Source organism: Panthera tigris, chromosome C1, assembly GCF_018350195.1.
Source record: "Panthera tigris isolate Pti1 chromosome C1, P.tigris_Pti1_mat1.1, whole genome shotgun sequence".
Lineage (NCBI taxonomy): Eukaryota > Metazoa > Chordata > Mammalia > Carnivora > Felidae > Panthera > Panthera tigris.
This window is the reverse complement of record NC_056667.1, coordinates 103,896,788-103,919,263: the sequence shown is the minus strand read 5'-3', so window position 1 is coordinate 103,919,263 and position 22,476 is coordinate 103,896,788. Positions and strand designations below refer to the sequence as shown.

General features: G+C 49.2%; 2 protein-coding genes across 2 annotated transcripts; one reads left to right on the top strand and one right to left on the bottom strand.

Moving 5' to 3' along the window:
• Positions 1-285: 285 nt before the first annotated feature.
• Positions 286-13,750, top strand: SV2A (synaptic vesicle glycoprotein 2A). Its single transcript, XM_042993992.1, has 13 exons — positions 286-372; positions 3,904-4,855; positions 6,155-6,335; positions 7,162-7,313; positions 7,428-7,561; positions 8,198-8,287; positions 8,527-8,637; positions 8,808-8,896; positions 9,199-9,363; positions 9,556-9,689; positions 10,579-10,785; positions 11,389-11,548; positions 11,949-13,750. Exons 2-13 carry the CDS (start codon positions 4,234-4,236, stop codon positions 12,130-12,132), a joined length of 2,229 nt encoding a protein of 742 aa, XP_042849926.1. The 5' UTR covers positions 286-372; positions 3,904-4,233; the 3' UTR covers positions 12,133-13,750.
• A 3,117-nt stretch (positions 13,751-16,867) lies between these two features.
• On the bottom strand, positions 16,868-17,786 carry BOLA1 (bolA family member 1). Its single transcript, XM_007088037.3, has 2 exons — positions 17,689-17,786; positions 16,868-17,351 (listed from the first exon to the last, which is right to left on the bottom strand). The coding sequence occupies exon 2, from the start codon at positions 17,346-17,348 to the stop codon at positions 16,935-16,937; it is 414 nt and encodes a 137-aa protein (XP_007088099.1). The 5' UTR covers positions 17,349-17,351; positions 17,689-17,786; the 3' UTR covers positions 16,868-16,934.
• Between the last annotated feature and the right edge of the window lie 4,690 nt (positions 17,787-22,476).

The following is a 22,476-nucleotide window of genomic DNA, read 5'->3' as shown; positions in this document are numbered from 1 at the left end:
TAGTTCCTTTCATCTTTTATTCGGAACGGGCTGGGAAGGGCTGTGTGTGTTATCTCCAGCTGTGCCTGTGACAGTCCCCTCTGCTGCTTCATCGTTGCTCCCCGGTGCCCTGAGGCCCTCCCCATCCTCTTTTCTTCTGCCGCTCCCCACCACCCCCAACAATGGTCTCTCCCGGTGCTCGGTGGCGCTGGGGGGTTGGGGGGAGGGAGGAGGCGGGCGGAGGCGGGGCCGGAGCGTGGGGAGTGTGGGGGGGGGGGCAGGTCTGCATTGCCGCTTCCCCTGGTACCCGGAGCAGTCGACGCTGCCGCCAGCCCGGCGGCCGGGACCCCCGCCCTCACCCGGGACTGCCTTACCCGGGGGCACCCAGCCCAGGTGAGACCCCTCTCTCAAGTCTCTTACCTCCACCCCGCCCGGGGCAGAAGCATCCTTGCCTTGCCTTGCAGCCATTTTATCCTCCGATGCTTTGCTTGTGGGGAGGGTGACAGTCCCTGCTGTAGGGGTAAGGGGGCCGGTGGTGGTTTGAAAGGACATTTAATTAAGTTGCTGTGCTGATCAGAATATATATATGGAATAAGGGTGTTTTTCTCTACCTTAGCCAAGTCCCTAGTACGCTCTCAGATATTGACAGGTTTGGGGGGGAGGAGGATTTAGGTGAGGTAGGGTTCCCTCGAAGTCCAATGCCCTCCTCACCTTGCACGCCCCCCACCCCCGCCGTAAGTGACCTTGGCTAGGGCCAGAGAATGGATGCTGCCTCAGTCTGCTCCCCTGCACTTGGGCGGGGGTGGGGGGCAGTGGAGGAAGGGCAGGTGAAGGAGGGAGGGAAGGTAAAGGAAGAATGGAAATGCTGGGTAGAGAGATGGTAAACGACCAAGGTCGGGGGCACGCGTAGCGGGGCGGGGGGGGGGGCACTTGGGCAGTTGCTCCTGGGTGGGGGGAAGGGGTGTTGAGTGATGATGGGCACCTGCCCAGAGGCAGGACTAAGCGGGGGAAGACACTCCGAGAATGGATTCAGTCAATTCTAGGGGCTCCTCTGTTATGCCAGAGCAGAGGCGAGACGGGGTGGGGGATGCTGGGGGCTGTCGCGGCAAATGCTGGTAGGGGCGGTCTCTTGCCTTTGCTTGTGGAGGTCTCTCCCTGTCTCCCTGCCCCTGTGTTCCTCTGTTGTGTGCATTTTCAGCTGACACCTTTTTCCCCCTCCGAACTGTGAATGCTCCATCTTCCTAACCCTTGCGGTAGGATGTAGGGAGGGGAGGTGCAGCCTTGGGCGTCCTGGGTGGGGGGCTGAGGCTCAGTCACCCAGCTGTCACAGGGAGCGGTGCTCCAGCACACCCCGCTTCCTTGTACCCTCCCCCCTCTCCGTGGTTGTTTTGAGAAGTGACTGCTTCTTAATGACCTTGCCACCTGAGCTAGGGAGGGTTGGGGAATCCGGGTGACCCCCAAAGTCAGGGACTTTGATTGGGGGTGGGGGCTTCTGGACCCTCCTATAATCCAGGGCAGAGTGAGTCCTCCTGAAGGGAAGCATCTGCTCGGGAGCCCCTCCCCCCTTTCTGCAGGAAAATCTCCCGGGCACATTTTTCCGGTCAGGTGGAGCCGGCCAACCTTAAAGGGCCGTGTAACCCGGAGTCTTGTCTCCTATAACCTCCACCTCTCCAAGCCCCATCTCTCTCCCACAGGCTTAGCCACCCTGTGCTGCTTTGGGGGCTAAAAATAGCACCACTTCCTCACCAACTCAAAGAATTTGTCTTCTTTCCCTTCTGACCTCCTGGCTCATTGGCCCTGGGGGAGCTGGCTGTTGAGACATCCTATCCTGCTGTGGCTCTGGGAGCCTTATCTACCCTCCATGCACCTCTCAGGGGTAAACAGTGTTGATAAACACAGGATGTGTTTCCTGATGGGTCTGTCTCCTTCAGGGTTTGGGGAGCCGGTGGGGGGGGGGGGAGGGGGGGGATCCTAGATGGGAAGGAAAGGAGAGGAAAGCAAATGGCCATGCAATGGGGGGATTCCACTTTCCTCTCTTGCATGGGGGTGGGTTTGGGCCTTGAACCATAAAAGAAGGTGACACAGGGGTCACTGGTTTTGGTCATTGTGGTCCACTGCTTACATCTGGCCTGAGGGGCTAAGGCTATGCTTGCCAGTGCTTCTCTCTGAGCCATGTAGCATTACTTATCCCCTTCTACCAGGGCTACCGTGTGTGCGTGTGACATTTAATGAAGGCCCTGGATGGGTGGGAACAGGAGGCAGGATATTTTTAGGGGAATGATCTCTGATCAGAATCTAGTCCTACTTCTTCTGCTTCTCTGAATGAAGGCAGTGGTGTGGGGGGGTGTTCTCCTATGTTTCCCTCTGGAGGATGTCTTTTTTGGGGGGGAGGCCCAAGGCCCCCTTCATTCTATACTGGCCTCCTACGCAGTGCGGTATTTGTGGACTCCTTTTTCCTTGACTCCTGGAGGAGGAGCAGAAAGGATTAAGGGGGATTAGGAAGGAAGGCCCTGGAGAAAGGAGGTGTAGCTATAGACCTTAGCCCCCAATGCTGAAAAAGTATGTATTTGATCAGCCATTTCTGTTCCTGCCCCCACCAGGGAAGGGGCTCACGGATGATGTCCTGAAGGAAGGTGGCAGGAGCCAGACATCACCTCTTCTCCATGACCTCAGGTTCCAGGTTTCCCTTTTTTTTGAGTCTTCCCTTCTTTGTCTGGAGGGAGATAATGTGGGCCCATCTGCTGGAACTAATTTGAACAGAGAGGTCTTGGGACTCTGTTTTGGGAGGATACTGGACAACAGCATCCAAGTATGACCCCTACTCTTCCCTTGCTGCTTCCTGTTTCTTTCACATTTTTTTCAGTCTAATAGGAAGGAAGGAAACTAATTTATAGAATATCTACTGTGAGGTTGGATTCTCTTGTGGACTCAGAAAACTAAAGATTATTACCCCCAGTTTAAATATAAGGACACTGAGGTTGAGGGAAATTAAATAATTTGCCCAAGAGCAGTTAGCAAGTAAGTGACAGAGCTGGGATTTTAACTTAGGTCACCTAACTGTCATGTGCTTTGCACTGAACCAGCTTTCCCTTGCCAGTATCCCTTTCTGCTCCTTATCCTCATAAGCATCCAGACGTGGCTTTTGTTCTGGGGTCTTGTGAGGGAGTAGAGGGGATCACACTGTATTATTATCATCACAAAGAGCAATAACCAACATTTCTTAATCGCTTTTTATGTGCTAGGTACTATGGTAAGGAGTTATACACATTATGTCATTTAATCCTTACTTTCCCCTTCTTAAATAAGAGGAAACTGAGGCCTGGCTGTATGGGGAGATGGCCGAGGTCACTTAGCTAGTAAGTGCTGAAGCAAGAAGCCAAACCCAAGTCTGTCTGACCCTGGAAGGGAATTTTCACCCACTGAGAAAACCCTTCCTTGTGGGAACCTGAGGGGAGGACCCCAAGAGCCCCATTTGAGATGCGATCAGTGGATTGAAGTCACAGGCTGGAGGACTTGATTCTCCTTTTACACATTCTCCCCCCAGCTCTTCCCCCAGTAAGCAAGCCAGACCAGACTAAAACAGAGAATTATGGTTTCTCATATTTCCTGTTTTGTTCTTTGCAGTTTGGTGGTAAAGCAAGGGGTCTGATCTTGATGTGGGGCAGGGGATCAGAAGGAGGGCTCTAGATAGGTGACCGTGACTCTGGAGCATATCTCATAGGCCTGATCTCCAAGGTCAAAGTGGGGGAATTTATACTGAATGATCCACAGCTGGCCCAGGTAGGCATCCCTTTTTAACTGTGTGCAGGCTTGAAGCAAGGAGACCATCCGTATCACATGGTCTTGGTTGGGGCTCTGTATTGGCTTTCTTTACCATTTTAGGCCTCACCACCTCCTTTTTTCCCCCCCTCTTATATTTTCTAGATCTCAAGAGGCTTCTTGAAGAGAAGTAGGCGGCCTTTCCTGTGTTATCCTGGCTCCCCATCTTAGCTTGCACAACCTAGCTCCCCCTCCCCTTCCCATTCTGCTGTTCCCCTTTTCCCTTCCCCATGTATCCAACTGAACTGGCCAGAACTCCTCTCCCTCCTTTCCCTTCCTACACACTCACTGGCCAGGTCCTATTTGCTCCTATTCTGTGCCCAGAGATACTTGAATCCACTTCATCTGAGTAACTGGGGGAAGGAGTCTTTCTGACTTCACAAGTCCTTGAGCAGGGAGTGGAGGAGTCTAGTGAAGCATTCCCAAAGACCCATCATGGAAGAAGGCTTCAGAGACCGGGCAGCTTTCATCCGTGGGGCCAAAGACATTGCCAAGGAAGTCAAGAAGCATGCGGCCAAGAAGGTGGTAAAGGGCCTGGACAGAGTCCAGGACGAATATTCCCGCAGATCCTACTCTCGCTTTGAGGAGGAGGAGGATGATGATGACTACCCTGCCCCTGCTGATGGCTATTACCGTGGGGAAGGGGCCCAGGATGAGGAAGAAGGTGGTGCATCTAGTGATGCTACTGAAGGCCACGACGAGGATGACGAGATCTACGAGGGGGAATATCAGGGCATCCCCAGGGCAGAGTCTGGGGGAAAAGGCGAGCGGATGGCTGATGGGGCTCCCCTGGCTGGAGTAAGGGGGGGCTTGGGCGATGGGGAGGGCCCCCCTGGTGGCCGGGGGGAGGCACAGCGGCGGAAAGAACGGGAAGAACTGGCTCAGCAGTATGAAGCCATCCTACGGGAGTGTGGCCATGGCCGCTTCCAGTGGACACTCTATTTTGTGCTTGGTCTGGCACTGATGGCTGATGGTGTCGAGGTCTTTGTGGTGGGCTTTGTGCTGCCTAGCGCCGAGAAAGACATGTGCCTGTCGGACTCCAACAAAGGCATGCTAGGTAAGACACACTGGGGGGCCCTCCAGCCCTGTCCTGCCCCAAACTCTAGAAAAACCTCTGCTCCTGAGAACCCCTGTCCTTACCGCTCCCTAGGACCCCGATCCCAAGATGTCCCCAGAGAGCGTGGAGTTCCTCTGCATGCTCATCCCTCACAAACCCTCCTCTTGGGGTTGGGTCACAGTGAGGTTGTTTGTGCAAGAGAGGCTTGGGGAAGGGCAGCTGGGCTGGGGCTTGGGGCAGTGGCTGGGTGGTGGTCTGCTTAGTTAGTTCTGCAGGAGGTGGCCATGGTGGGATGGGCCCCTGTTGGGTGTTTCTTCAGAGACTTCCCTTCTGTCATCTTGCTCCTTTTCCCTGATCAGGGAAACAAGAAGTCAGTGTCCAAACTCCCTAGTTTAAATGAGGAGTCAGTTTAGTAGGGTGGGGATCGGGGAGGAAGCCCAGGTCTGCCTTCAGCCAGAGAAATTGGCCATGCTTGCTCTTGGCAAGCCTTGGGAGTGTTCAAGGGCCAGTGAGTGGTCTCTAATGGCTCTTCCTGATGTGGACCCTGGGGGAGGAAACCGCCTGGACTCACCCACAAAAGGTCTCTTGGTCTTGCACTGCTCCCAAGTTGCCATGAGATGTTGGGGAGATCCCCACTCCTTGGGGCTTGGCTGAAGCATGGGTAAAATGCAGAGTTTGGAGTAGATTGATTTTTAGAGTCATTCCAACTCTGAATGTAGGAAGGAAATAAGGAACAGGAGAGTTTTAGGAACAGAAGCATTGGAGCTGGGGGAGTAAAGCACGGGTTCTGTGGGGGGGATTTTGTAGGGGGGACTGAAGAAATGGAGGTGCTTTCCTAGGGACACAGGAGATCTCTCCTGCTGCTTTCAGGACGTCAAGGCAGGGAGGGAGAGGGGACCCTGGGAAGGTCTGGGAATTTGGGTAGATCCATTACTCCTTCTAGGCAAGCCAGAGATGGGGGTGTGTTGTGTGTGTGTGTGAGAGAGAGACAGAGACAGAGAGACAGAGACACAGTGAGAGATGAGAGCAAGCAAGAGAGAGCAGGAGGGAGAGAAAGAATTCTGGGGGTCTCCCATGTCTGCATTCCTGCCTTTGAATCTCTGGTCTACAGAGATGACATTCCGTGAGTAAAGACAGAACTCTCACTTGCTCTCATCTCTGGGTAGACTTACCTATCCTAGAAGTCTTCCAGCTCCTCAATCCATTCTGCTGCAGCTCTAGCTCATTTAATGCTCAAAAAGTGAGCGAACTGAGGCATGTCTGCTCATACCTCTGCTGTCTCTGTTTCCCTCCCTGCAGGCCTTATAGTCTACCTGGGCATGATGGTGGGAGCCTTTCTCTGGGGAGGTCTGGCTGATCGGCTGGGTCGGAGGCAATGTCTGCTCATCTCGCTCTCAGTCAACAGCGTCTTCGCCTTTTTCTCATCTTTCGTCCAGGGTTATGGCACTTTCCTCTTCTGCCGCCTCCTTTCTGGGGTTGGGTGAGTGGCCACCTCCTAAGCCCCTGGAGGCAGTCCTGAGGGAGGACTGTGCCTTTGTCGCTGTTATGTTTCTAGAACCCAGCACAGTGCCAGGCACACCAGATGCATCTCAAATATGTATGAATTGAATGAACTCCTTTCTCCTACCGTCTTTAGGCCAGCTTCCCCCTGTCCTGGACCCACCTACCGCCTGCCCAGAGCACCATTCCATGTCTCGTCCACTCCTGAGTCCTCCACCCCACCCTCCAGTTCCATTCTGAGCCTGGCTCCATGACGAGAGGCCTGGTGGGTCTCAGCTGTACCCCTGGGTGCCTGTGAACCCCGGAGTTATCCCCTTCCGAGTCTCCATCTTTCCTGCATTTGACAGCAGACCTTTCTGTTAACACCCACAGCTGCCAGAAATGTGACACGTTGACCCACCACACTCCCACACTCCCTGAGCCGTCTGTGTGCATTCTTTGCCCTGTCTGCAAGCTCTTTTCTGGCCTGCTCCCGCATCCCTGCCCTCGGACTCCTCTTTGCCTAGCTTTTTCCTGTGGGGATTTTCCCTCTTTTCTGTAATCATCTTCTGTCTCTTGCAACTCAGTAGCCATCTTCAAGGTTCAATATTTGTTCCTTCCCTTCCCCTCAGACCTCCCTGCCTGTTCCCCAGGGTCTTGAGGATGGGTGCATAACAGCTGGTGGTGAGGGAGTGTATAGGGCACTGTGTGAGAAGTCTCTTTAACAAGGTGTGGAAGATGAAAGGCACTTGGGGATCCAGAGCACTGGGGCAGGGGATCGGAAATAGGGCCCTTTTCTAATGCTGAATTCTCACAATGCTCCCCAGGATTGGAGGGTCCATCCCCATTGTCTTCTCTTATTTCTCGGAGTTTCTGGCCCAGGAGAAACGTGGGGAGCATTTGAGCTGGCTCTGCATGTTTTGGATGATTGGTGGAGTGTATGCAGCTGCTATGGCCTGGGCCATCATCCCCCACTACGGTAGGCAGTCCCCAGGGAATGCACCCCAGCCTCTCTCCCTCTTCTCCTGTGTGCCCTGTGGTGGGAGCCCCCAGCCTCTGGCCTTTCTGCTGATGCTGTGACTGTCCCTGCCAGGGTGGAGCTTTCAGATGGGGTCCGCTTACCAGTTCCACAGCTGGAGGGTTTTTGTCCTCGTCTGCGCCTTCCCTTCTGTGTTTGCCATCGGAGCTCTGACCACACAGCCTGAGAGCCCCCGCTTCTTCCTGGAGGTGAACGGGGCCAGGGCTAGGCTGGGGGAGGGGCAGCAGGGGGCTCTGTGCTCAAACACTCACGGTGGGTTTGGTTTGTGGGACCCTCACAGGGCCCATACTCCTGGGGACTTTATCTTGCTTCCTTTTTCTTACATTGTATCTCCAGAGGGGCTCTGTGGGTGGAAAAACCAGGGTACCTGCCCAACCATGGGTGGTTTAAGATGTTGCAGGTGGGCGCTCTGCCCCTGACTTTATCACTCAAGAGAAGTTCCTACCCTGTGCTTCTTCCCCCTCCAAGTAGATCTTGGTCCAGAAGCTTAGGATGCTGCCCCTCCTCTGACAACCTCCCTGCCCCTTGCCAGCAATTCCCTTGTCTTCAGTTTTCTCTTTCCATTGTTCCAGGGGATCCCTAGGACCTGTAGTTGTAGCTGTCTCCTGGACTCCCCCTAGGCTTGCTCAAGTCTTACTCCATTTTGCTGTACCCCTGCTTGGGGCTCTTTAATTGTGGGTGATGTACACACCCACAAGTCAGAGGTAGGGGTGGGAGACTTTTTGTGTCCTGTGACTACAGAAGCCACACTGGAGGAAGGGGGTCTATTACCCTGGGTCAGGGAGGAGCTAACCTGGAGGTGGGAATTATGTCTGTGGCTCCAGAACGGGAAGCATGATGAGGCCTGGATGGTGCTGAAGCAGGTTCATGACACCAACATGCGAGCCAAGGGACATCCTGAGCGAGTCTTCTCAGTAAGCCAAAGCCCCTCCCCTCAACCTCCAAGGCCCTCAAGCCCCAGCCCCACCCAGCCCCTCTCTGGATACCACCCCCTGCTTCCCTAGACATCTCCCACCACATTCTCCCTCAATGTCCTCTCTCAGAGTATCACATCCACCCCCTGCCGCCACTTTGCTACTGTTTTGAAACTGAAGCCCCTGGATGGGGTTGGGAAATAGACTATGTGACTGCTAACCGCTTCTGTTGACCCCAGGTAACTCACATTAAGACAATTCATCAGGAGGATGAGTTGATTGAAATCCAGTCAGACACAGGGACCTGGTACCAGCGCTGGGGGGTCCGGGCCCTGAGCCTGGGAGGGCAGGTAATGAAGGACGGTGTGGTGAAGAGAGGGAAGGGAGTGGGAGAGGTGGAGACAAAGGCCTGTTTGTCGGGTGAACTGAAGGGAAGGGGGACGGGAGAAAGTGGGGGACCTGGGGTGGGAGTGTTAGAAGTCAGTACAGCTGCTATCTGACTTTGTTTTGTTCCACCTAGGTTTGGGGGAATTTCCTCTCCTGTTTTGGTCCAGAATATCGACGCATCACTCTGATGATGATGGGTGTGTGGTTCACCATGTCATTCAGGTGAGGAGGTGTGTGGGGGCAGTGGGGATCTAAGTCCTGAGGGATGAACGGAGGTTAGACAGTCTGGGGTGGGGTGGTGGCAGGGAGACTGTTAGGCCAATGGAGGAGCAAATGGCTGGGAGATGAGAGTACAGTGGGTGGGCAGAAGAACCTGAAGTCCCTGAGACCAACAGCAATGAAGGGAGGAGTGCTGAGGGATGAGACTGGAGAGGCAAGCAAGGTCCTGACTCTCCACCCCCTCATTCTGGACCCTCTGGTTCTAATCGTGAGCCCATCTGATTCCATCACCCTTGACTCTTCAGCTACTATGGCCTGACTGTCTGGTTTCCCGACATGATCCGCCACCTCCAGGCGGTGGACTACGAAGCCCGCACCAAACTGTTCTCTGGGGAGCATGTAGAGCATGTGACCTTTAACTTCACTCTGGAGAATCAGATCCACAGAGGAGGACAGTACTTCAATGACAAGTACGTGGGGACGTTTACATTTCACTTCTTCCCTGTTCCTTCTACCCCTTGTCTCTTGCGTGGGTCTGGGAGTTTGGAGACAGGGTCTTTGGGAGTAAATACCTGTGGTTTCTCCTCAATTCCAAGGGAGTGAGTCTTGGAGGAGGGTATGAGGGTAAGGGGGAAGTGTTTCTCATCATCCTGGCCTTACAGGTTCATTGGGCTACGTCTGAAGTCAGTGTCCTTTGAGGATTCCCTATTTGAGGAGTGTTATTTCGAGGATGTCACTTCGAGCAACACATTTTTCCGCAACTGCACATTCATCAACACTGTGTTCTATAATACTGGTAAGATGCCTTGGCTGGTGCCTGTCGGACCAAAGGGTTGAGTGGACCTTGAAGAGGGGAGAAGAAACGTTCCTCACTCCCTAGTTCAGGGTTCACAAACTGAGCTCTCTGGGGCCCTGTAGGAAGGTGGTGTGAGGGCCTATTATCTACCACCAATAATTCCAAAAATTGAACGGACACTGAACATTTTTCTGTAATACTTTTAAGAATATCTGGCAAAAACATCAAGTTTCTTTACCTTTGAGCTGGAATTAAAGCAAATCTGCATTATTATCAGCATACTTCTGAAGTGGGCAAAACTCATTCAAACAGGGCCTTCAGGGGAAAAACAACAACAACAAAAAAAAGGAGTATTTTCTGGGTAAAAGGTTGCGAATCATTACATTAGTCCGGTTTTTTAAAACAGTGATTCTCAAACTACATGCACATGAAATGCTACTTTGCCAGCTAGACTGAGGTTCCCACCCCTAATGGAGCACTGGGTGAGTTTTTCCCAACTTGCAGGGAAAAATAATGGAAAGGGCTTTTAATGATTTTTAATATTTTGCTTGGTAATTTTTCCTAAACCCATGGCACTGCTACTGCTTATAGTCAGCTAGGGCAGACCAAAAGAATGAATAAGAAGCAAAGATTATTAATGAGAAAACTTGGAAACAGCCAGTCCCACTGTTTCATTTCATAGACTATGGTCATTTTCTGCTGTAAAGATTTCTAGTTCCTATGGTGATATTATTTGACGTTTTACAATGAAGGCCCTGAGCAGTTTTGAGAGCCCCTTCCCCCCCCCCCCCCCGCTCAAAGGCAGAGTCCTGAGCCATAAGCAGTAGCAGCTTCCCCCTCCTTCTCACATTTGCCGTGACTGCCTTCCTGTCTTGGTTTTTGCCCGCAGACCTGTTTGAGTACAAATTCGTGAACAGCCGTCTGGTGAACAGCACGTTCCTGCACAACAAGGAGGGCTGCCCACTAGACGTGACAGGGACTGGTGAAGGCGCCTACATGGTGTACTTTGTCAGTTTCCTGGGGACGCTGGCTGTACTTCCTGGGAATATCGTGTCTGCCCTGCTCATGGACAAGATTGGCAGGCTCCGAATGCTTGGTAAGGGGGTGGGTGGGTGGTGGTGTGTCAGAACTGATAAGGGGGCTGGGGAGCAGGGTGAGGCTGTCAACAGGCTTCTTACCTTATTCTGAAGGAACAGCTTAGCTAGAGAAGGTTCTCGCTCTCGTGTCTTCTGCTTAGGTCTTGGCTGCAAGATGGGGTGGGGCCAGACCTGGAAGTTTCTCTGAGGGAAAAAGGAGGTAGACAGATTAACAAGTGCACCGGCTTTGAGGTTATGGGTGTTGGATCTCAGCTCCACCACTTAACCTTGGCCAAGTTACTTTATGAGCCCAGCTGTGTCATCTGCAAAACGGGGGTGATGACAGTACCTACCCCATTGGGTTGATGTATTAGATGAATGCATATAAAGCATCAAGCTGCTTGACCCATAGCTGTCATTGAAGAGATGGTTGTTACTGATATTATCAATAAAAATATAATTATAAGGAAGGATGGGGATGGGTGAAGTGCCTTCCTTTTGAGTACTCTGGGAAAAAGATCTCATCTTGGGCTTCCCTCAAACCTAGTTTGAGGGCACAGGGTGGGTTGTGGATGAGCATCACTTGGCCAGGTTCATGCCACTCCCTCATTTCCTGGCTCTAGCTGGCTCCAGCGTGATGTCCTGTGTCTCCTGCTTCTTCCTGTCTTTTGGGAACAGCGAGTCAGCCATGATCGCTCTGCTCTGCCTTTTTGGGGGGGTCAGCATTGCATCCTGGAACGCGCTGGACGTGTTGACTGTTGAACTCTACCCCTCGGACAAGAGGTAGTTGGAGTGTCGTGGGGGCAGGGCAGCCGGTTTAGGGTCTACACGGCGGTGGCGGGAAAGTGGGGTGAGGAGGCAGCTGAATGGGAAATCATCTGTAGGGTTAACAGGATATACTTTCCCATTGAGTTTCTGCTCTAAGAGCTGGTAGCTTTTGTATTCACTCCTTGCAGCCTGAACTATTAACCTAATTTTTTGGTCTTCTTTTCCCTTTGCCTCCCAATCTGTATTCCCTGATGTACATGCCTCACCTCTCTGATCTTTCCATCCTTCATCTCCCTTTTGCACACTGCCTGCCATCTCTCCTTCACTTTCCCACCTACTCACCTGTCCCCCGCAAACCCTCCTATGCCTCTTCCTTTGTCTCCCCTTTGCACCGCACTGGGGGTCTCCTGAGCAGGACCACGGCCTTCGGCTTCCTGAATGCCCTCTGTAAGCTGGCAGCTGTGCTGGGGATCAGCATCTTCACATCCTTTGTGGGAATCACCAAGGCTGCCCCCATCCTGTTTGCCTCAGCTGCCCTTGCCCTTGGTAGTTCTCTGGCCCTGAAGCTGCCCGAGACCCGGGGGCAGGTGCTGCAGTGAGAGGGTCTCAGGGCCTTTGAGGGTGGCAGGCACACTGTGAGACCAACAGCTCCTCCTTTTCCCTCCCTGCCCTGCCATCCTGGCCCCAGAGCCCCCACTCCCCACACCCCTGTGTTCAGTGTCTTAGCCATGTGCGTGTGCGTATGCATGTGTGTGACCCCGTGGGCAGGGATACAGGGAAGGCTCCTTCATCCCAGTTTTGGGATGTAGCTCTACTCCCCACCCCTTGACGTGCACACCCTTCTCCCCCAGTGTTAGTGAGGGGCCCTAGCTCTTCCTGGCTCCAGGGGCTCCAGCACAGGCTTCCTGCCCTCCCCTTCATTCCCTCTGCCTAGGCCCTGGTGAAACCGTGGGCATGTGGTTATGCTGGGAGCTGGGGCTTGGTGTAGTCCATGGACCAAAAGAACTTCTTAAGAGTCAGAAAGGCCGCAGGTGCCCTCTCACACCTGTTTGATGCTGGGGGAGTAGCAATAAACCTCAGCCCCCTGGCCTCCACTTTCCCCTCAATTTGGGCTATAAGTAAGAAGCCTGAATTTTATCAAATTAGCTTTCTGATTCTTATTTATTTATATATTAAGTTCTGAGGCAGCTCAGCAGGACTGTGTGTGTGAACGCATGTGTAACACTTACGTACGTGTGTGTATGTGCCGTGGGGCGGGGTGTCACCATACTGTCCTAAGATACAGCCAAGAATAATCTCAGTGGACACACACACTACTCTGCCTCCCACAGTACCTCCCCTAATCTTATTTTTGTGCCAGGCCTGGGAGGGAGGTGCCCCAGGCCAGGCTAGGATAAGAGTCCCACAGTCTAGAGAGACCTGAGGGCACCTGACAAGGTCCAAATCCTCCCCTCCCTCAAGAAGCACAGTCCTCTGGAGTGAGAGGCTCCACCCACTATAGCACAGACAGGGACAGCACAGCTGCCCTCCCACCCCCAACCTGTCCCCTCACACGCAGGTTAGCAGGGGAGGGAAAGAAACCAGGCATATGGTCAAACCAGCAGATCAAAAAGCACAAGGAGCTGGGGCAGGAGGCAGGGGCCCTCCCAGGGACTCCTCTGAAGGGGGAAGAAGGTTAGACAATAAGCCAGGGACCCCTAATGTGGGACCAGAAGCCTCAGTTTCCCTGTCTCACCCTTTCTACAAGATACCCCCTGTAGGTTAAGCTGCCCTTGCCCCACCCCACTCTGTGTGGCTGCTTTCTTTGGTGCCCTCCTGCCCTCCACTGTAGCTGTGATGTGTTGTAGTTTTTAGCTGTTTGTAAAACGTTAAAAAAAAAAAAGTGAAAAGGAAAAAAAGTGAAAACAACGAAAAATCCAAATTCATCTTCCTCATGCTGCGTCTGGTGCCCCCACCCTATAGTCACTCCCCCACATTTTGTAACACTGACCCAGGTGGGGACTGTTTAACTCTTTGGTATCTGTGCTCAAAGGACTGCCTTCTCCAGTGCCCAGTGTATGAGTGTGTACCCCCTTCCCTCACCCTTCATTTGCTGGACGCAGCCTTCTCCCTTCTACCCCCTGGAGGGACCCATCCATCTCTCCTGCTCTCCTGGGACACCCTAAACCCAACTCTGTTGATGTGAAAAATGAAATGAAAAATATTGATGAAAAATAAAAAGGAAATAAATCCTTAAGATCCAAAATGGCTACATCTCCTTCTTTGCCACTCCACCTACATCCTCTGCCTGCTTGGAAGGAAAGGTGGTAAGATGGAAATGCCATTCCTCTCTCCCCAAACTGAAAGCCAGAATAATATGATGCACCATATTTATTTCCTCAATTGGCCACTTTATCCTGACCTTTTCACTTCTACAGATGGAGGGTCCTCTCAGTCTCTTGGATTTGAAAACTTGGAGTAATGTCCTGCAACTCGATAGCAAAAACAACTAATAACCTGATTTTAAAAGGGGGCTAAAGACTTGAGTAGACATTTCTCCAAAGAAGAACACAAGTAGCCAACAGGTATATGGAAAAATGCTCAACACCACTAACCATCAGGGAAACGCAAATCAAAACCACAATGAGACACTTCACACCTGTCAGGATGGCTATTACCAAAAACTATCCCCCCCCCCCCGCCAAAAAAAACCCAAACACAACAAAATACTAAAGATGTTAGTGAAGATGTGGAGAAACTGGAACACTAGTACACAGGGGGAACGCAACATGATGCAGCTGCTATGCGAAAGAATATGGAGGTTACTCAAAAAATTAAAAATAGAACTACCATATGATCCAGCAATCCCACTTCTGGGTATTTATCAAAAGAACTAAAATCAGGGGTGCCTGGGTGGCTCAGTCGGTTAAGCGTCAGACTTCGGCTCAGGTCATGATCTCACGGTTTTGAGTTTGAGCCCTGCGTCAGGCTCTGAGCAATCAGCACAGAGAATGCTTTGGATTCTATGTCTCCCTCTCTCTCTCCCCCTCCCCTGCTCGCGTTCTCTCTTTCTCCCTCTCTCTCTCAAAAATAAACATAAAAAAAAAAAAAAACCTGAAATCAGGATCTTGGCAACATTAGTACTCCCACGTTCACTGCAGCAGTATTCACAATAGCTAAGACATGGAAATAACCTAAATGTTCATCGGCAGATGAACTGATAATGAAAATGTGGTATATATACACAATGGAAAGCCATTCAGCTTTTAAAAAGGAAATTCTGCAATATGTGATAATATGAACCAATCATGAGGATATTAAGTCACATAAGCCAGTCGCAGAAAGTCAAATACCAAATAATTCTATTAGTTAGCTGAAAATAGTCAAATTCATAGAATCAAAGAGTAGAATGATGGTTGCCAGGAGCAGGGAAGAGAAGGAAATGGGGAGTTACTAATCAAAGAGCATGAAGTTTCAGTTAAGCAAGATGAATAAGCCCTATAGATGTGTATGACTGTACCTAGTCAATGATAATGAATTGTATTCTTAAAAATCTGTTGAGAGTAGACCTTATGTTAAGTGTTACCACCATAATAAAACAATTTACAAAAATAAAATTAAAAAAACCCTAAATCAAAACAAAAATTTATGAGCGTTTCTTGAGGATAGAGCCAGTTTGCCTCCAAATCTTCGTGTGTCTTTTAAAGATAGATTCCAGATTCCATTCTTGTGGAATCAGAATTCCCCCTCCCCTTTTTTTTAAAGAGAGGGGACCTAGAATCCACATTTGAAACAAGCTCCCATGGGAATTCTTATGTTAGGCTATCTGGAAATCAATGCCTGGGTGTTACCCCTGACTCTCCCTTTTTTTTTTCTTTAATGTTTATTTATTTTTGAGAGACAGACGTGAGCAGGCAAGGGGCAGAGAGAGAGGGAGACACAGAATCTGAAGCAGGCTCCAGGCTCTGAGCTGTCAGCACAGAGCCCTATGTGGGGCTCAAACTCACAAACCGCGAGATCATGACCTTAGCTGAAGTTGGACACTCAACTGACTGAGCCACCCAGGAGCCCCTCATATTTCTGTTCTAATCAAGACATTTTCTGACTTTTTATGGTAGCTCTCAAAACTTTTTCCTTTCCATTCCTACAGCTGACCTTGAAGTCAGGGTCCCATCTTCACTCTTGGTTGCTCTCTATGCCTCCAATCTCCTATGCCAACCTCCTTACACATCACTGCCAGAAGGATTTGCCCCAGAATGCTCTTTGGCATGTCCTTCCTCAAAACTCTTCAATGACTTCCTATTGTCCAACCAGATGCAGTTGAAACTTTAGCTCAAAATGGTCATGATGTATGTTAATCTTTTTCTTTAGTATCTAAATTCTCTTGCCACATTAAGGTCATCAAGGTGCTTATCTAGACATCACTTGAGCTCCCCTCAGAAATAGGACTTTAGAAGGCTTGTAAGAAAAAGGGCTATATAAAGTTTTCTCCATCTTCTATACTCATATTCCATGTTATCTTTTCACTGCCTTAATGTGTTTTCATTTGTCTTGTAAGGATTTTTCTGTTTTCTTTTTTAAAGTTTATTTATTTTGAGATAGAGCACAACCAGGTGAGGGGCAGAGAGGAGAGACAGAATCCCAAGCAGGCTCTGCACCATTAGCACGGAGGCCTACGCAGGGCTCGAACCCACAAACCGTGAGATCACGACCTGAGCCAAGATCAAGAGTCAGGTGCTTAACCAACTGAGCACCCAGGCACGCCTCATAAAGGATATTTCTGAGAAACAAATGCAAATCCTTTTGGAAATGGGTAGGCTGACAGAAAACCAAACATTCTCCCAGTAGGAAATTCAAATATACTTATAACTCCTGCCTCGTCCAATCGGTGGCTGCAGTTTCTATGCTTTTGCTTGAGCTCTTCCCCCTCCTTATAACATCCTTCCTCTCTTTTCTGGTTTAATTCTGTGCTTTCCTTTAAAGATCCAATTAGGTCACTCCCCACAATGAAGCCCTTCTTGCCTACTCTAGGCTACAGGTATCTTTTCCCAAGAACATCTGTAGCACTCATTCAACAGGCCATTATCAACACAAAGCAGTGTATCTCCTATGATAATTTATCTTTTAATGTACAGGATAATTTCCAACTCATCAGGTCTGGTGATTCCTTAGTCACAATTTAACATAAAACGACTACGCAGCTTTTCCTAAATAGTCCAGGGCAAGGGCAGTGGTGAGTGATTCTCTTTCCTTGGATAAGCTTTGATCTGAAATGAGTTGCTATCTCCAGAGGACATGTACGTGCTGGCTGAATGGGGCCCAAGGATCCTTGTCCCTTACAAACACCAGACCGTATTGAAGGGAAGAAAGCCCGTAGTTTATTCCCAAACCATTAGGATCCTAGTCTTCCCTCTCTGGGGGCTCAGGGGGTTCCGCGAGTTTTCTTGCTCCCACCCAGGCAAGGGGGGCTTGCGTCCAGTTGAGGGTTCTCCTTCCACTGGGCGGGGGTCCGTGCCTGTATGGCCAATGCGTGGACCGGCCCAGCCAGCTCCTCAGACAGCGCAGCGTGGACCAGCCGGTGCCGTTGCAAGGGGCTCAGTCCCTCAAAGCGAGAGCTCACCACCGCCACGCGGAAATGTGTCTCGCTGCCCGGTGGGACCGCATGGCCGCCGCTCTCGTTGCGCAGCTCCAGCACCTCAGGGTTCAGGGCCTGCTCTAACTTCGTGCGAATGGCTGCCTCGACGGGACCGACAGTCCCCAACCCGGCGCTGCTCCGGGACGGACAGACACGACCGGCCATCGAGAACAGGCGCCCGACCAGCTGCACACTCAGCATCCGCTAACGCAGAGACAAGGCCCAGAGCAGTGAGGGTCTGGGCCTTCCACCTGGTGAGAGCCCCGTCTCCCACCTCCAGCCGCCCACGTCCACACCCGGCTCCCGCAGGGTGCCCGCCTCTACTCCAGACACCGCCCCTTCCCTCTGGGTGACGCGGGGGGGGCAGGGTTGGCCTCCAGCCGCGGACAGCAGAGGAGCGACGGGGAGCAAGGGTTGGAAAAGGCCTCCGAGAGGCACGTTTAGCAGGAGTGGGCTGGAGGTTGCAAAGGTAGGGTATGTGCAACTCCGGGTGGTGGTTGAGCCACTGTCCCCTTTGAACCCCAGGCTGGGCCTTTTCTACCTTCCACTCAGCCTTGGCTACCGCAGTCGTCACTCAGAAACCCGACTCCTGAAGTTCTCGGCGAAATGCGGACCCCGCGTCTTGAGGCACGCTGGGAAATGGAGTTCTGACTACGCGATAGTAGCCTGGGCAGACGCCACGTGATGCCCCGAGGTCTCACGGGAATTGTAGTCTATGATTTTATTTTTTCCCCCCAACTCGTGGTTTTAGGTTTTGAAGCAGAATGATGCAAAAAACAAACAAAACAAAACAAAACAAAACAAAACAAAACAAAACAAAACAAAACAAAACAAAACAAAACACCACCTACGGGAATTCCTGCGCAGTTGGGACTGCTGTTATTTGTTGCATTTTATTGTCATCTAGCTGAATTCCTTTATTTTATATACGAGAAAATGGAAGCCCATTTCATTTACTGAATACATAATTACTGAGCGCAGACCAGTCCTGAATAAAGCAGGCCCTGTCTCAAGGAGTGTACAGAACCCTGAAGATGAGCAAGTAAGCAGGCAATTACAATACCGTGTGCTAAGTGCTATGATGGGACTGGGAGAACAGGATTCCAAGGAGTCATGTCTCCCAGATTTGGGGGTGCAGAGAAAACTTCAGAGGAGATTTTAGGGTAACAGTCTAGAAGAGAGAGCACGAAAGCCTATCTCAGCTCCTCTCAGTCAGGCTGTGGTAGTTGCACGTGCAAAGGCCAGAAGAGGGAACTTTGGGGGAGTGGTTACTTTAGGTGTAGTTAGGTGTAGTTGGAGCCCACGGGGCAGAGATGATGGCGATGGGAAGTAAGTAGGAAGGCCTGCCTGGGAGAAGGCAGGGGCTAGACCATACTGGGCCTTGTGGGCCAGTCTTTTTCCTGGGAGCGATGGGAAGCTAATGAAGATTTTAAGCAGGGCTGTAACAGGATGAGATTTTTTTTTCCCCAAGATGATATATAAGCTTTTAATTTGTATTTTATTTTGTATCTTTAATATTTTATCGATTATATCTCCATATATTCCTAAGTATTTTCCCCAACTTCTAATTCGGGAAAAATGTCAAAGCTGCAGAAAATCCAAAGCAACGTCTTCTACCTTTCACTATTTTTTACATTTATATATAATATACATATATACTTATATATTTAAGTACTTTGTATATATCTATATACTTTAAAAATATATTTATATACTTTTTTTGGTTGAACCACTTGAAAATAAGTTGCAGATAGCAGACATTTCACCATTAAGTACTCCAACATATATCTCCTAAAAACAAGAATATTCCCCTATATAACCACAATAAACTTATCACACTCAAGAAATTTAACATGCCATGTATTTTCCCTAGCCTTAAAAATTTTTTTTAAAACTTTCAGAAAAGCTGCAAGATTAGTACAATGAGCACCGTTTACCCTTCATCCAGATTCACTGACATTTTACCTGACTTGCTTTGTCTGTCTTTGAATTTGTATGTATATAATAACAATAATGAAATAATTATTATTTTTGCTGAATCATTTGGGAATTAGTTGCAAAAATGTTTACATTGCACCACTATCTACTTCAGCATGTATCTTCTGAGAACAAGGACATTTCCCTACATAATCACAATACCGTTACCACACTCAAGACATTTAACCTTCATATAATACTATTATCTATAGTTGATAGTTGATAGTCAGATTTCTCCAGTTGTCTCATTAGTGATCTTTATAGTTTTTTATTTTTGGAAAGCCAGTCAAGGATCATGCATTGCATTAAACCATCTTTAAATTTGTGTTTTTGCAAAGATCACTGGCTGCAGTGTGAATTGTCAGAGAGGTTAGAGAGCAAGCAGGGAGAGCAGCTGGGAGGTTACTTGTAGCAGTCTAGGTGAGAGATGATGATGGCTTGGATCAAGGTGGCAGCAGTAGAGGCAGAGGTGGAGAGAAACTGTGCTTACAAGATATATATTAGGAGGGAATTCACAGGATGTGGTGATAGGTTAGTTATGGGAGGGGAAGTGTCAAGGATGAGTATCAGGTTTGTGCATCTGGATGGATGGCATTAGTTCCATAAGATATGGACTACTGGGGGGGCACCTTGGTGGCTCAGTCAGCTGAGTGCCCGACTCAAGTCATGATCTCACGGTTTGCATCTGACTCAGTTTGCATCTCTCAGTTAAGCATCTGACTCTTGATTTTGGTTTGGTGATCTCACGGTTGGTGAGTTAGAGCCCTGTGTGGAGCCCCGTGCTGACAGTGCAGACCCTGCTTGGGATTCTCTCTCCCCCCCACCCTCCTCTCTGCCTAGCCTCTGCTCATGTCCCTGTGGGCACACATGTGTGTGCTCTCTCTCTCTTTCAAAATTAAACCTTAAATTTTCTTTTTTTAAAAAGAAGCTTGGAATTTTCAGTTATGCCCTCATTCTCTTGAGAAGGGAGAGGGGCTGAAAATGAAGTTAATGATCGATCATGCCTACATGATGAAGTTTCCGTCAAGTCCCAAAAGTATGGAGTTTGGAGAGCTTCTGGGTTGGTGAACATGTGGAGGTGCCGGGAGAGTGGCATGCTGGAGAGCCCCTTCCCATATACCTTGCTTTATCTCTTCTATATGGATGCTCAGCTGTATCCTTTATCATATCCTTTTATAATAAACTGGTAAATGTAAGTAAAATATTACCTTAAGTTCTGTGAGCTGCTCTAGCAAATTTATAGAGCCCAAGGAAGGGTCAGTGGAACCTCAATTTATAATCAGTTGGTCAGAAGCACAGGTGACAGACAACTTGGGCTTGTGGCTGGCATCTTAAGCGTGTGTGTGTGTGTGTGTGTGTGTGTGTGTGTTGGGGTGGGTGGGGCACAGTGTTATAGGACCGAGCCCTTTAACCTGTGGGATCTGATGCTATCTCTGGGTAGAGAGTGTCAGAACTGAATTAAATTGTAGGCCAGGGTGGGGGGGTGCCTGGGTGGCTAAGTCATTTAAGCACCCAACTTCAGCTCAGGTCGTGATCTCATGGTTTGTGAGTTCAAGCCCTGCATGGTGTGAGGTCCAGCCCGACTTTGGGGCTTCGAGCTGACAGTGCAGAGCCTGTGTGGGATTCTCTTTCTCTCTCTCTCTCTCTCCCCTTCCTCACATGCATGCTCTCTCTCTCTCTCAAAAATAAATAAAAATAAACTCATAAAAAAAATTGCAGACCACCCAGCTGGTGTTGCAGAAAATTGCTTGGTGTGGGGAAAAAGCACACATTTGGAAGTGAAGTGTTTTATGTGACTAGTGAAGGAGATTCACAGGGAAGAAACACATAGGAGATAGACTGAAGTAAGGTTTTCCCTGACACAAGTGGAAAATTAAGTTTTTCCAATATATGATCCCTCATTCTGATACACAGATTATCCAAATGTTAACATTTCATCAGGTTTGCTTTATTTCTATGTATCTATCTACACACATATAATTTTTTTGCTGAACCATTTGAGCGTAAGTTTCAGAGATAAAGCCCCATTTACCTCTAAGTACTTGGGATGGTTAATTTTATGTGTCAACTTGACTGAGCTATTGGGTGCCCAGATATGGGGTCAAACATTATTCTGGGTCTTTTTGTAAGTGTGTTTTGGGATGAGGTTAACATTTAAATTGGCAAATCAGATTGCCCTTCCTAATGTGGGTGGGCCTCGTCAGTCAGAGGCCTGAATAGAACAAAATGGCTGACCATCTTTGAGAAAGAGAGTTCTTTCCTGCCTGAGTGCCTCTGATTTGGGACATTGGCTTTTTTCCTGCCTTTGGACTCAAACTGAAACATTGACTCTTCCTGGGTCTCCAGGCTGCTGGCCTGCAGACTGGAATTGCAGCATTGGTTCTCTTTGTTCTCAGGCCTTTGGACTTGGACTGGAACTACACCGTCAGCTCTCCCGGTTTCCAGCTTGCTGACTCACCTGGCAGATCTTGGGACTTGTTAGCCTACATATTCGTGTGAGCCAATTCCTTATAATAAATCCTTCTCTATCTCTCTCTCCGTATATTTCCTATGTGTCTGTTTCTCTGGAGAACTCTGATATTTACTAATGAGTATTTAGTTAAAAAAAAACATTTTCTCACATAACCACAATGTAATTGTCACACTTGGGAAATTGACATTGATATAGTACTATTATCTAATATACAGATCTTACTCAAAATTTGTTAATTTTCCCACTAGTGTCTTTTGTATAAAATGAAAAAAAAAATGTTCTGGTTCAGGATCCAATCTGGGATCACATGTTGTATTTAGTTGTTAGATCTCTTTGGTCTCCATTAATCAGGAATAGTTCTTTAGTCTTTGTCTTTCATGACTTTGACATTGTTGGAGAGTACAGAACATTTATTTTGTAACGTCCCTCAATTTGGGTTTGTCTGCAGATTTAGGATATGCATTTTTGGCAAGAATACTGCCAAATGATATTGAGTCCTTCTCAGTGAACCATACCAGTGGGCATTAGCTTGATTTGTCTTATTGCTGATGATAATTCTGATCATTTGTTAAAGGGATATCTTTCAGTTTCTCCACTGTAAAATTCTTTTTCCATTTGTAATTGTGGGTGATATTTTGAGTCTATGTACTATCTTGTTTCTCATTAAGCTTTTGTCTACTAATTTTAGCATCTGAGAAGTGTATATGAAGCAGGAGTTATTGAAGATGGAATGAGATCATCATGGATGGGTGGGTGAGGAAGTGGGTAAGGGTGAGAGAGCATATGGTGAAAAAGAATCCAATTTTCTATTAAATCACTTTGGCTAGCATGTGAAGATGGTATTAGAGGAACAGGAAGAATAGAAAAGCTGTTCACAGT

Excerpts from the sequence above, each read along its gene's own strand:
- SV2A (XM_042993992.1), top strand. The coding sequence starts at position 4,234 with ATGGAAGAAGGCTTCAGAGACCGGGCAGCTTTCATCCGTGGGGCCAAA. Across the intron at positions 7,314-7,427 it reads GGCCATCATCCCCCACTACG|GGTGGAGCTTTCAGATGGGG; the intron begins GTAGGCAGTCCC and ends TGTCCCTGCCAG. Across the intron at positions 7,562-8,197 it reads GCCCCCGCTTCTTCCTGGAG|AACGGGAAGCATGATGAGGC; the intron begins GTGAACGGGGCC and ends CTGTGGCTCCAG.
- BOLA1 (XM_007088037.3), bottom strand. The coding sequence starts at position 17,348 with ATGCTGAGTGTGCAGCTGGTCGGGCGCCTGTTCTCGATGGCCGGTCGT.